The sequence below is a fragment of the Odocoileus virginianus genome, unplaced genomic scaffold (genome assembly GCF_023699985.2).
Source record: "Odocoileus virginianus isolate 20LAN1187 ecotype Illinois unplaced genomic scaffold, Ovbor_1.2 Unplaced_Contig_10, whole genome shotgun sequence".
Lineage (NCBI taxonomy): Eukaryota > Metazoa > Chordata > Mammalia > Artiodactyla > Cervidae > Odocoileus > Odocoileus virginianus.
In genome coordinates, this window is record NW_027224327.1 from 281,302 (window position 1) to 295,467 (window position 14,166).

The following is a 14,166-nucleotide window of genomic DNA, read 5'->3' on the forward strand; positions in this document are numbered from 1 at the left end:
GTAGCCAAAAAGAGAGGCGCTACGCTTTCTATTCCAAACTGGGTTTACAGATACAGGACATATGAACATTCAGAAAAAAATACAACACACTATCATTGTTTTCACTTTTGGGTGTGGTCTTCATACAATTTACAACTTCTTTACATAGTAAGTGCCACATACCCAACATGCCAAAATAACAAAGAGCCATCAGACCCTCCACTGGCAAAAAGTCCTTCATGAACAGGATGCCAGGCCACAGCTGTAAACAAAAACATAGAGAAAGACAAAATTATTAAGATGTCAGAATTCTACAGTAATAGAATGAGAAGCATATCATAGTCACTGACCTGTAGCTTCTTTCTTATGACCTCGGAAGACTTGAAGCTCTTCTTTCAGATTTCGGATGTCGAAAAGTTTACAGAGGTGGTCACGTGATGCTGTGAGTAGCCAGTTGCCATTGAGATTTAATTTCACTTCCATTACTGTGTTTTTATGGGCATGACTAGAAACAAAGAACCAAGAAAATAATTCTGGGTCAGAATTCAAAACAAGTCTAAATCAATGGTCATTTATTTTTCTTGAAAAGTACATGGTAGTCAAGTTGGCAAGAAGATTGGCCTAGAAGTAATAAAGCATGTAACATTACAGGACTACAGTTAAAATATACATGAAAGAAATAGGTCAAAGAGAAAAATAATTTCCATTATCTAAGCAGTTTTTACTGACCAATTTAAAACAGCAGCAGAACTTCAACTGGGTAGAAAACTTTATCTGTGAAGCAAGGAAAGCACTTGAACACATAAATTAATATTCAATAAAGCTCATTAAATTTTAGAAATTCAATAAGCTGCTCTTATTAAGTCAAACATTAAAAAAGAACTTGAGATAGTTTGAGGGTTAATTTTAACTAAAGACTCTGCAACTGCTGAGGCCTGCACAATACACATCTCCTAGGAGCACCATTCACAAGGTGTTCTGTTTGTTTGTGGCCACTGGAGCTGTGCGACAAGGCAGCCTTGCTGCCAACCAGCTCACTCTGGACATGGCTCAGTTCTCAATCAGAGGGACTAGGAAACAGCTGCTTAGTAGGGGAGGAAAAAAAAATCAACAACATATTACACGAACTGTGAATGTTCACAGATGAGTCAAAGAGAAAATTTTATGATATGGCTTTATTGTAACTAAATACCTCAGACAAAAAAAATGAGAGCTGATTTTAAAATGGAGGGAAAACTTCTCTCTCTGAAGAGCTGTAGTGAGAAGGAGAAAGGTGGGCTGTCTAACACGTGGCACACATATCAACTCCATACAGTGCCAAGTGTATCAATATTACGAGTAATCTAGAGTAGTAGTAATAACCACCTCCTCCCTATCCCTTACCCCACGATACCCAAATTAAATTTACATGTATATGGGAGAACAAACATTAAGCCTGACTTTATGAGGAATTTAGAAAGAAATCACATTTAATAAATAAAAGGCCTATAGATAAGAGTCCATCTATTGTCTACACTACTTTTTCAGGAATACATGAGAGGAAGGAAGGCTAATAGTTAACAATTCAGTCAGCTTTGCTCTCCTTTTTTTAAGGATCAAGGTGGGGTTCCTATCACTTACAGTGTTGCAAGACTCTGCCCAGTCTTGGGATCCCAGAACTTGATTGGCTGTTGACTATCTTTACTTCCTGAAACAACTAACCCTTTTGTTGGATGCCAGTCTACACACTTCACATCAGCACCGTGCCCTGTCGGAAACAAGTTAAGATAAAAACCTAATCAGCATAGATATTTAAAACAGGACTCCATTCTAATTTAAACCAAAGTAGAGACATCTATTAAATGTTTTGATCCTAGTGCTCAGCCTTCTTAAACTTTAAAATGCAACCTCCCCTTCTATGCCACAATGCACAGGCACCATTTCTCTTCTGAACTATTCTCACCTACTTGCTGGTAGGCCAGTCAAGACTTTTTTGGAAGCTTTACCTCTCAGGCCCCTGTATATAAAGCTTTTCAAACTTTTCATGATCTTCTATGTATTATCCTAATAATTAGAAACAACTCTTGTTCACTTTAGCTTTCCCACTTGCAGCAGTCCCTACAGATCAAAAGTTATAAATCCAGACATCATCACTTTCTAGACGTGACAACAGGAAAAGCATTCCATCTTTCTGATCCCATTTCCTGAAATATAGAATGAGAAAAATAATCCCTGCTTTACTCACACTTATGTCAGATGAGATGATAATAAAAGCTAGACAATCAAGTGCTCACTATATGATAGGCAGTGTATGAAGCACTTACAAGCATCACTTCTTTAAATCCTCACAAAAACCTGAGGAAAGCTGTTCTTCTCAATAAGAACAGGAGCCGGAACCTGAACCCAGTCTCCTGAATTAGGGATAGTAGTTCTCTTAACCACTGTGGTTACTTCACAAGTGTAATAGACTAAAAATCACTAAAGCAAAAATCAGAATTTACAAACTGAAAAAAAACATGAGCATGATTTTTGAAAACTTGGTTGCTATAGAAAAAGAGCCTCAAGAGTATTTTATATAGCAAATGCCCTAAGAAGCAAGTGGAGAGAGGTAAACAGCATTTGAAATAGCTCCTTCTCTAACCTGGATCAAATCCGGCTTCTATGAAGTGGGAAGGAGGAAGGCTACAGAAGAACAGAAAAATTGGAAAGGAAGGAAGAAGAGATGGTTCTAGAGGCACTGGAGAGTGAATATACACCATGCAGAAAGGGAATTCGCACCTCATATAGGCAAGGACTTAACTAGAGACCATCCCTGTGCTAGCAAGCACTCGGAAGATACCAACTATCTGGAGAGCAATTTGGCAATGTGTATGAAAAAGCATGAAAAAAGTGTATGTCCTACAACCAATAACTCCATGTCTCAGAAATGATCCTAAGAATATAATGTGTGTCCATAAAATTTGATTTGTAAGGATGTTTAATGATACAGTTTATTTTTAAATGCTCTTGAGTAGGAAATATACTACAAATTAAATTTCAGTATGGCATATGTGCTCAATGGAATATGATACACCTATTATAAATGATTTTATAGATAACAGCATGGTTAAAATGATCATGATACTAAGTTTATTTAAAAAAAAAAAAAACTGTGTATAGCATTCCTGATGCCATCACTGTAGAAGGCAAACAAATTAATAACATGAGGGACTCTGTGTGCACAACTACATAGAGAAAAAAGGCAAGAAGCCTAGATACCAAGCTGTTACAATATTAAACTGAATAGTAATTTCAAGGTAATTATTTCTCTGTCTTCTGCTTTTATATTTCCTACAATAAATATATATTATTTTGTAACCAACAAACAGAAAAGGAAAAGAGGTTTTGTTGTTCCCTTAATTTTTTTTATTAAGAACTGAGGATGGAAAAATTGGATAGAAATATAATTCAAGCTCCCAGACCCTTGTTTGCCTTAAGAACTTTAAATGTCATTAACAATTTTATCCTTAAAAGATATGGCCAGAGAATTTCAAAACTTTATGGGTCACTATCACCTAAAATTAAATATTGTATAGATATGTATTTTTACCAAATTTGAGTAGAAAGCACATGAAAAAGCATTTTTTAAAATGTGATGCACTGTGCAAAAAAAGTTCATATTCTCAGCAGTCACCTCTACCTCACTTTCTCTAAGACACTTTTACTACATAAAGAAAGTATATCTGTTTAAAAACGTATATGCAAAAACAAACCAAAAAAAAACCCAAAAAACAAAAAAACCCTATCAACCCATAAGAAAGGAACAGCAAAGTATATTTTAGTTGCTTTACTTTTGTTTTTGGAAGTTTTCTAAAATATTTAAATAGAATTCAAACAAGTGAGAAATCCCATTCATCCTTTTTTTTTAAATGAACTTACTCATATTCATATATATAACTAATATAAGTCAAATTGATCTGGACTGATTGAATATTATTTTATTGGTCACTGTCCCTAATAATAAAAATAATACCACTAGCAAACACATATACTCCTTATGTGTGTGGTACTATTCTAAGCAAAGTATGTATTGCTCAGTCACTTCAGTCGTATCCAACTCTCTCTGATCCCACTGACTGTAGCCCACCAGGCTCCTCCATCCATGGGATTCTCCAGGCAAGAATACTGGAGTAGGTTGCCATTTCCTTCTCACTGAGTCATAATTTTACATCTGATTACAAAGCACAGATAGGCTAACTAACTTGCCCCAAATTATACACTTGATATATATGAGCAGAGCAGATATATGAGTGCAGCAAGCTGACCCCCAAGCCACTGCTCTTGTCACCTATTACATACTGCCTTATTACATGTGAAAGGCCAGTTTGACAGTTACAGAGGAAAACAAAAATATGCACCTTCCTACTGAATATTTGTTTTTCTGTGCAGAAAGACTCACCAAAGGATGGTGTATTTCAGACAGGGTACTGAAATACAAGAGGGGCTATGTAATTATTTTATCTTTGAAAAATGTACATATATTATCTACTTAAAAAAATAAATACAACTAATCTAAGAGAATATGTACAAAAAGTATGTGTAGCTTGCTGACATTTGTGGCTTAAATAGAGAGACACAAACATACACAGAGGACACACATAAATTTGCTCAAAAATGCATAAAATATGTCTGAAAGACTATTCAAGAATCTGATAATATTAACTGCCACAAAGAATGAGAACTGGATACTGAGAGAACAAGGGTAAGGACAGTTCACTGTATATTATTTGGTAATTTGAAAATATTGAAAACAAATGATCTTCAGAAAAAAAATTCAATTAAAATTTTAATTTACTTAATGGATTGATTACCTCTATGAAATCTTTACAAGTAGCATAAGTCATTTTCATAATTTTTCATGAAAAAGAAGAAAATAAATAATTGAGCCGGCATAGAAGGAAACTAATATACAACTGATTCCTTCTCCAGGAAAAAAAGTTACTGAATTCCCAATGAAGAGACAAAAACTACTTCGAATAATGAAATTCTACCCTCTCCTGTCAATATGACACATTTAGATCCAGAAGAATCAAACAAGTAGAAATTTATCCCAAGAAAATAATTTTAAAGGATTTTTTCAAACTTATTTTCAAAATATGGTATTTGAAGCCTTGTTAATAGTAAAAAAGTATAAAATAGTTTATAAGTGGAATGACTAAATCAACTGTGCCACAGTCCCAAAACAGAAGAAATATACTACAACTGCAATGAAGCTTCTAGGAACAAAGAAAAATGCTCATGAAATAAAGTGGACTTTTAAAAAGCAAACAATACATGCACAAACTGTGCATATGCTGTAAGGATGATTATAAAAATGCACATAAATAATTATTATAAAAATGTACATACAGATAAGAAGGAAAGGAAAATTATATGGGAAATTGTGAGAATAAAGGTAAGATTTTTCTATCTACAATTCCTAAAATATTGTGGTTTAAGTCATAAATAACATGGGTAGATTCTGCGTGTATGAACTTTCTGATGTGCTTTTAAAATGGGGAAAAAAATGCAAGCGACTTTGCTAGGTAATATCTTATCCATTAAATTGGCAAAAATTAATTTTGGTGACAGTGTTAATATAGTTTAGTCACTAGGTTGTGTTCGATTCTTTGCAATCCCACAGACTAGCTCTCCAGGCTCCTCTGTCCATGGGATTTCCCAGGCAAGAATACTGGAGTGAGTTGCCATTTCCTTCTCCAGGGGATCTTCCTGACCCAGGGATCAAACCCATGTCTCCTGCATTGGCAGGAGGATTCTGTTAATGAGTTATAGACACTTTATACACAACTGGTTGAAAAGGAAATTAGCACAACTTTCCAGGGGCTTTTGGCCCAATCAAAATGTTATATGCTTACAGCCTTTAATTCTGTAATCCCTCTGGTAGGAATCTACCATATGTTTGCAGCTGTAAAAAGCACACCAAGATTTATATTTAAAGGTATTTATTGGACCTTATTTGAATTATAAAACTGGAAACAATCTATATCAATGAGGGGCTATTTAGAAAAATTTAGGTACATCAATATAACTGAATACAATACAACTATTAAAATTGAGGTTGGAACTGAAAGAGGAAATGTTTAAGTGACAGACTTTATATCTTGATTATGGTGGTGGTTACAAAAAATGAAGCAGTGGGAAGGAACTTTTTGGAGGGACAAAAATGTTATATATCTTGATCATGCATATGTTATCGTGCATATATTTGTTAAAATTCATAGAACTGTACACCTAAACAGGGTATAAACCTGATTTCTAAAATCTTAAGCAGAAAAGCAAGGTGTAATTTAGCTCCATTTGTAAAGAAGAAAACATAAGCTATTAACAGTTCAGGGAGAAGAAATGGTATGGGTTTAAGAAGCAATTTACTCTTTTATACTGATTGAAATTTCCAACACGTGCTTTTATTACTTTGTATAACAGCAACTGCTTCTGATTTCCTTCTATTCAAAACTCAAGGGACTGACTGACACCAGTTAGCGCCTGTGTTTGCCAGTACATAACTAACCAGTGCCTGGGGTCCCAGGGAGATACACTTCAGAGCCTCAGTGGGAATGCAAGTTTTCATTGAAAGCTTTTGGACTTGGTATGACTGAATTAAGTTCAAAGATATTAAAGGTTTTGTGACCTGGCATGCCATATATAAAAACTTAACCTTATATAAATTATTATCTCATGGAAAAATGACTTGAGTCCCAAACACAAGGCTTATCAATTTCAACCATTATCCCTACAGAATGCCTTTACAATAATTTTTATCATTTCAAAGATCCAGAATTTCAGGACAGAATCATTCAAAGTGCTTTGTTATCCGCAAACATGGAAATTTCAAGAATGCAGTATTTTTAATGCTAAAGCAATTAATACATCCACATGACAACTTTTTATTGGCCTAGTGACCTAGATATTTTAGTAGTAAAAACATCTTGCTAATGGCTCAAGATTTTAGGACTAAAAACTTCTTGACAATGAAAGACCAAGTATTTTTTAAAGTGACATTTAAATGTTTCAGGTTTAGGCTCATAAAAAATACAAAGATAAAACTCTTAACAACACCAAACCTGCTCCATATACTATAAAGGAACAGTGTGCAGACCTGTAGGGGATGGACAGGAGTCAACAGGTAGACTGTAATAAACACATACAATCATCATTAGGATGGCAGAGCGTTAAGAACCCAGTGATGCAGGCACATGGTTGCCAAATAAAAACTCTAGAATCCCTGAGAAAGGTAAGAAGTATCTTGGTTGTAGTAGCAGTAGTAGTGTTAGTCGCTCAGCCATATCCAACTTTTTGCAACCACACAGACTGTAGCCCGCCAGCCTTCTCTGCTCAGGACTTCTCCAGGCCAGAATACTGGAGCAGGTAGCCATTCCCTTCTCCAGGGGATCTTCCTGACCCAGGGATTGAAGTCAGGTCTCCCACATTATAGTTGAGACACCAAGGAAGCCCAGCTTGGCTGTATTTGACAGCAACTAGAAATGGGGGCTGTGTTTGAAGAAAGATTTCAATATTGATACTTGGAGGTACAACTGACAAATTCTAATATATCCCAGTTGCAACTCATCAAATGAAATATAAGACTGTCATGATAAATCTGCATGTGAGACTCCTGAATGCTTATAAATACTTAAGAATTTAACCTGCACTGTTCAACATAGTAGCTATTAGCCACATGTGGCTATTTAAATGTTTTAATTTAGATTAAAAATTAGGTCCCTCAGTCACACTACCAACATTTCAAGTGCTCAACAGCCCCATGTGACTAATGACTAGCATATTGGAAGCATAAATATAGAATATTTCCATCATCACAGGAAGTCCTATTGGACAACAATGATTTAGACTGTAATCAGTCATTTTTAAAAAATTTTCTTCTTTAATCTCCATAATCACATTTTTATTTACTATCTCAGTTATAAAATGAACAGCAACAACAAAAAATTATCTTCAATCAATACTTGAGCTAGTGAAGACCTGCAAAGTTATAAAGTCTTGTACAAGTTTTACATGAGAAAACTGAGGCCTATTTGGGGTAGTCCACTGACCACTGGTAGCCAGGACTGCCTCCTTCCCATTTCCAATCTTCCCTTCATCTCACTAAATATAAAACATCCAAATAAAGAGGCAAAGAGTTTCTATTGTTTCTCAAATTTTGCTTGCACAAATGTAACTGAGGAGGGTGCAGAAGGAAAACTTCTAAATACCTTTCCATCTTGAAAATATGGAAAGAATTTATGGGTGAAACCTAAACACCAAAATAAGAATTACTTTTAACTGAGAAGTAATCACACTGACCTTGAAGAGCAAGGTCCTATTAAATGTGGCAATCATGACCCAACTCCACCCAAAGAAATTCCAAATTAATCTAATCATACTGGGTTACTCTCAGAACTTAAGTTTTGAGGGCAGTGAGTTCTGCATCATTTCTTTGGTAGCTAAACAATCCTTCCAGATCCTAGCTAAATGAATAGTGACAGAATTAGCATTTCTGGGACACAGGTGGCATTTGCTTTGTGGATTAACCAGTGTCTGACATCCAGAATTGTTTAGCTTATTACTTCATAATACTTGTTTGCAAAAAGCAACCATTAATTGTGATTAGAATTTATGCTGAATGGGGAGATTAACAATAATTTTACTTACTCCACCTGATTATTCTTTCACACATTCATCTATCTTTCACTTGTTCACTAATTCAAAATAAAGGTGCTCAACAGTACTTACTGGGCTCCTACTACGGGTGCTCAACCTCTAAAGCAGGTGATCAGCACACGAAACAGAACTGAACTCTGGGGAAGTATCTGTGGAACCACAAAGTTTAGGCACAAAAACTTTCAAGAAAGTTAATGCTTAAAAAAGTTTTCTGAATATAGACGGAAATTAAGGCAGCAAAAACTAATACAGGTTTTTTAGAGATAGCTGTCCACAAAACAAACAGAAAACCTTTTAAAATAAATGTTACATAACTATCCTGAAATAAGGTGCAGAATGCAGGAAAAAAAATTTTTCCTAATGATAAAATGTTTAGATGTTATTTTTTTTAAAGGCTATCCAAGAAATATAATGCAGAGACTCCTCAATAAATCCTAAAATTTTAGGAATAACAGGATAGATGTCCTGAGCTATGTGGTGAACAGCTCTAGGCTTATTTTTGTAGAAACTGGAGCCTTCCTGTTTATTAATAATTTCCTATCCCAGAATCATATAGTATAGTGCAGTGAAGGCTGCTGCTGCTGCTGCTGCTAAGTCGCTTCAGTCGTGTCCCACTCTGTGCTAACCCATAGATGGTAGCCCACCAGGCTCCCCCGTCCCTGGGATTCTCCAGGCAAGAACACTGGAGTGGGTTGCCATCTCCTTCTCCAGTGCATGAAAGTGAGAAGTGAAAATGAAGTTGCTCAGTCATCTCTGACTCTTAGCGACCCCTTGGACTGCAGCCTCCCAGGCTCCTCCGTCCCTGGGATTTTCCAGGCAAGAGTACTGGAGTGGGGCACCACTGCCTTCTCTGGCAGTGAAGGCCAGAAGCCAACAAAGGAACAAGGTCTGTTTTGGATCTTCCCTTCCCGGAGGTTCCCTGGCCTCTGTGAAACTGTACGTGAACTTAGTGCCCCTGTGCATTTTTCAAGAACCTCATCTCTCCTCCACAGCCTCACCAGACCCTCAGGGACCTGTCAGCCCACATGGGTAAACAGCCCTGCCTTAAGGCAGAGCATATGTCCCAAGGCTTGGTGAACAGTCTGAAAAGCAAGATACAGAATTTTATTTGAAGGTCAGAAATAGTGTCCATTTTCCCATTTTATTTTTCCTGGATCAGATCATTATATGAACAAATCTTAAGTTTTCTTTCATACATAGCTTACAAAAAGCACCAAGATTTTCTAATACAGGAAGGAAAAAAGCAAACAAAATTCAAGTACCACTTTGTACAACATTAACAGTTGAAGAACTGCTATTCAAGAAAGTGTGTCAAACATTAACAACAAACTCAAGCTACTTTCAGCCACAAGAACAGAAAATATAACAGATTAGTTTAAGGCAAAGGGAATGTGTAGCCATGGTCCATAGCCAGATATTTCAGCAGATAAGCAGAATTAAGAATTTTTAAAATTAAGGAACATTAAGTTACCTGTACATTGGTCAATGAATATGCAATTTATTAGCACTTTTACCTTCCTTTTTTGTATGATTTTAAACTTGATCCAACACTGAACATCAATTGAGAGTAATTACTATCTTTGTCATTTAAATCCAGAAAGGTACATTAGTAAAAAGAACTATAAAATTAAACGGAAAGTAAATTTTGGAAAGTGTACACCTCTAGGCAGTGCTTACACAAAACATTTTCTAAGCAACAACAGTGCACAGAATCATGGGTGAAGGGTTTCTTTGGTCAAATAGCTGGGCAATGCTGAATTTTAAAAATTTGACAAGTTTCTTTCCATGTCTGAGGGCCTTACAAGGCTTTCAATGTATATGACACATCTGTAGGTGAGAATGTGACCGTGAGTCTTTCTTCCTCAGAATACTTCCAAGTCCCTCAAAAGACCAATCTGCAAAATTCTGAAATGCTAGCTGAAATGATGAATGTAAATTCAGGTCAGTAGACAGTTTAGGAGCAGGAGAGGAACAAGTAAAAGGCCCTTTAACCATATCTGTAATGTGTACTTTTTAAAATTCATAAATATGTAAGCCAAAAGAAAAGGGTTTGACAGAGCTGAGTGGTAACACAGAAGTGTTTATCAGGTTATAAAAAACTGTCGAAGATACAGTGTTAGAAGAGCATCGAGTATACAAACAGAAAAACTCATATGGAATAGGAAGTAGATATATCATAAATTTGCCAACCTTCTACTTAACTTACATATTTAATTTGCATATGCAAGGAAAATGGTTTCTGTACATTTGTACCATGTGTTTACATAGTACTGACAAAAGCTGACCTAAAAGAAATTGTCAAGTACATTAAAAATTGAAATCAAACATACATAAGATTAATGCCATGTAACTACTTCTGGCAAAATGCAGGAAAAAAAAAGAATATATGACTAAATGCATAATTTAAGTTCAATTAAAAATTTAAAGTATTCAAAAAATACAAGGCTATTTTGGAGAATATTTATCAAAGAAGATTAAAGGGAAGGATGCAACAACCAAATATTCTTTCAGCCTCATTGCTGATATACTCCCCCATTGATGACTGTTAACAATAAATATTACAAAGCACTTCAGCCATTTATTTGTCCAAGATGGGAGACAACCAGTGTCTCACACAGCGCAGAAACCAGCAGTGAAGTCCTTTATAAGAAAGGGTACACTGGTGTGTGTGTGTGTCTGTGTGTAATTAGCTAGTCAAAGGTTCTCTAGTAAACATTTCTATGCACATAAATAATTCAATAGTAATATACAGATGGTACAATATTCTTTTAAATGGTCAAGAAAAAAGCACACAGTCATTGCTTGAAAAATCAGAAAGAAAATGCAAAAAAAGAAAAAAAAAAAACTTTAAAAGAATCAATAGGACTACCAGAAAGAGCAGTCCTATGCAACATTAATAATAAAGCTATTAGCGCCAGAAGATACCTTGGCCAAGAACAAAGAGAACTCCTAACTGAAGCTCCTACTAAAGAAGAAAAAACAAAACCATTTACAATGATACTTTTGGGTACTTCAAAGGTAAGCTTTCCTTCTGAAAACAGGTAAAACTATGATTCACCCAGCTGGACATATTAAAGAGACCATTTTTTTTTAAGTTGAAAGTTTAGATAGATAAGAGCAACACATAATCCAGGTCAAAGTACAGTTTATTAACCCCAGGTGGGCAATCCTAGCCACACACAGTATCAACTGTACTCTGAATCTCTTGAGTTTTGCCAGAATCCTTTTGGGAACATCTGTACACTTTTGGTAAATGTGGTTCCCTATATAATTCCGCCCATCTACTACTACCCATGCCTTGGAAGAAAGGAAGGTAACAATGGCAAAGTTAAAGAAATTTATCTAGATCAAAGCAAAAAGGTTATGTGAACCCCTAAATACTGCTGGGATAAGTGTATACCATATGATTCCCTGCAGGTTGTGTAATTTCTAGCTATAACTAAGAATTTTTTCTACAAAAGAAATTCAGATACAGCCGTACACCCCAATTGGATCTTGATCATCATTTTCATTTCTATTTCAAAGCAGAAAAAAGATAATGGAGAAAACCTCAACTGTAAGCCTGGTCCTATTACCTAGTTTCCATCATAATGAAAACATATTCTAATAAAATATCCATTAGTTCATGGTGATATAAATAAGAGGAGGAGAGCAGCTGAATCACTCACATGAAAATTCCAAACAACTTAGGTTCACCCTCAAGGATGTGGAGCATAATTCCCAATTCTTAAGATGTGGGCTGTGCTTCATGACTTCCTTTCAAAGAGAACTGGATGTAGAAGGGGGAAAGAAGTCGCCTTACACTGGAAAACTCACAGACACTGCTTCAACATGGTGATCAAAGTCAACATTAAGTCATGCTGACAGTATACACCTCATATTCTGATGTGACATAAATGGCACTTTACCTCTGTGATCTTCCTCCCCAAATTCCAGAATACCACACCAAAATCAGTCATGAGAAAAGTATCAGATAAATCCCAATTGAGGGCCATTCCACAACTACCGTAAAACTTCTCATCAAAACACTGGCAGCAAAAAGACACAGAAACAAAGTCTTTTTTAGTGATAAAATGCGGGGGGGGGCACACCAGGGGGAATGGGGGAGAGCTTGGAATCCAGAATTCTGTATCTAGCAAAAGACTCACTATAAATGAAGACATATAATAAATTTTCAGATTTTCACACATAGATCTCAGAAATTTAAAAAAAATAACTATTCCAGAAATGTGGAAACCAAGTAATGCTTATTAGGAAATGTGAAAATCCAAAACAGCTCAAATTAAATGTAACATATTATAAAGAACACCATGATCTCCTCATGGAGGTGTTTAAAATTTGCTAACTTGTACTTTGTTGAATGAATGATGAAAAGCCCAGAGTTCAAAAACAAACAAAACAAAAGAGTGTTCTTGGGGAAAACAACAGATCAATGTTTTATTTTGCCTCCCTCTCTGAGCAGTGTCAAGAGTGAATCATACGGATTCTCAACTTCATGTACAATCTACTATATTTACTTCCCTCTGGAAGAAATAATCAAGCGATAAAATGAGATTTGTCCAAGAGGCCCACAGGTACAGTGTCAGAAAGTTTTATTTGGAATCAAGGATATATTAAATATAATTTATGTAGGTACTATGTTTAGTGTTCATGTACTATACAACGGTTAATAGTAAAAAGATTTGTAGTAAACCATCTGTTTAAACCTCAGATGTCATTTACCAGTTCTGGCCTTATATAATTTACATAACCTTGCTAAACCTTAATATTTTCATGTGTAAAATGGATTACTCAATTATTGGGGGCAGTTTCAAGAATGAAACGAAATGTATGAAGCACTTAGCACCATGCCTCGCACACATTTTGAATAGTCAAATTATAAGGATTCTTATCTTGATCCAATCTCTGCCTGGAAAAAGCTCACCACAAAGACAGAGATTTCCATGTAGAGCTAGTTGTTCAGCAAGACCTGTCACTACCATGGACAGAGTATGGGAAAGCAGAAAATGGTTCCATTTGAAAGTACTTCCCAAAAGTCAGACTTCTTAAGATTTTGCTAAATTTCAGTCTTCAAATAACCCATGAGTTCTAATTACCAATACCCAACCTAAGTATTAGACTTGATCTAACGCCATTATTCTCTCAGAACTGGAAGACCTACAAAATTGAAGTCATCATTGCCTTTATTATATTATTTTGACTATATTTTAATTAACTAAGGAAAACAGGTAATACTTTTGACTACAGATAATAAAAGAAATAAAATTATGTACCCAAGCTCCTTCCTAAATTACTTTTAAAAAATTTACAGCGGATGTACTTATTCCAAGACTGTCACTGACCACAAACTTTATGAAAATGTCAAAAAAATTCAACGTAAATGTTGACATGCTCCAAAAATAGATGGGTTCAGTGATGAATAAACCAGAGCAGAAAACAAAACCCATAATACATAATGGGCTGCTGGGGCCTAAAAAAAAAAAAAGGCTCTAGGCTCCGGGATAGCTCAGTGAC

The 14,166-nt window shown here is 35.5% G+C and overlaps 1 protein-coding gene across 10 annotated transcripts in view; it reads right to left on the minus strand.

The window, feature by feature from the left end:
- The window catches only part of WDR33 (WD repeat domain 33), a 115,704-nt gene that overhangs the window by 17,991 nt on the left and 83,547 nt on the right, over positions 1-14,166 (minus strand). For 7 of the 10 annotated variants that reach the window (XM_070463955.1, XM_070463950.1, XM_070463953.1 and 4 more), the window contains 3 exons: positions 1,600-1,726; positions 330-484; positions 163-241 (listed from right to left, as the gene is read on the minus strand). In XM_070463955.1, the coding sequence (XP_070320056.1) occupies positions 163-241; positions 330-484; positions 1,600-1,726 (361 nt within the window). Of the gene's footprint in view, positions 1-162; positions 242-329; positions 485-1,599; positions 1,727-8,736; positions 8,802-9,774; positions 10,570-14,166 lie in introns of those variants that run through there. The other 3 variants (XM_070463963.1, XM_070463961.1, XM_070463962.1) reach the window with 3 other exon arrangements.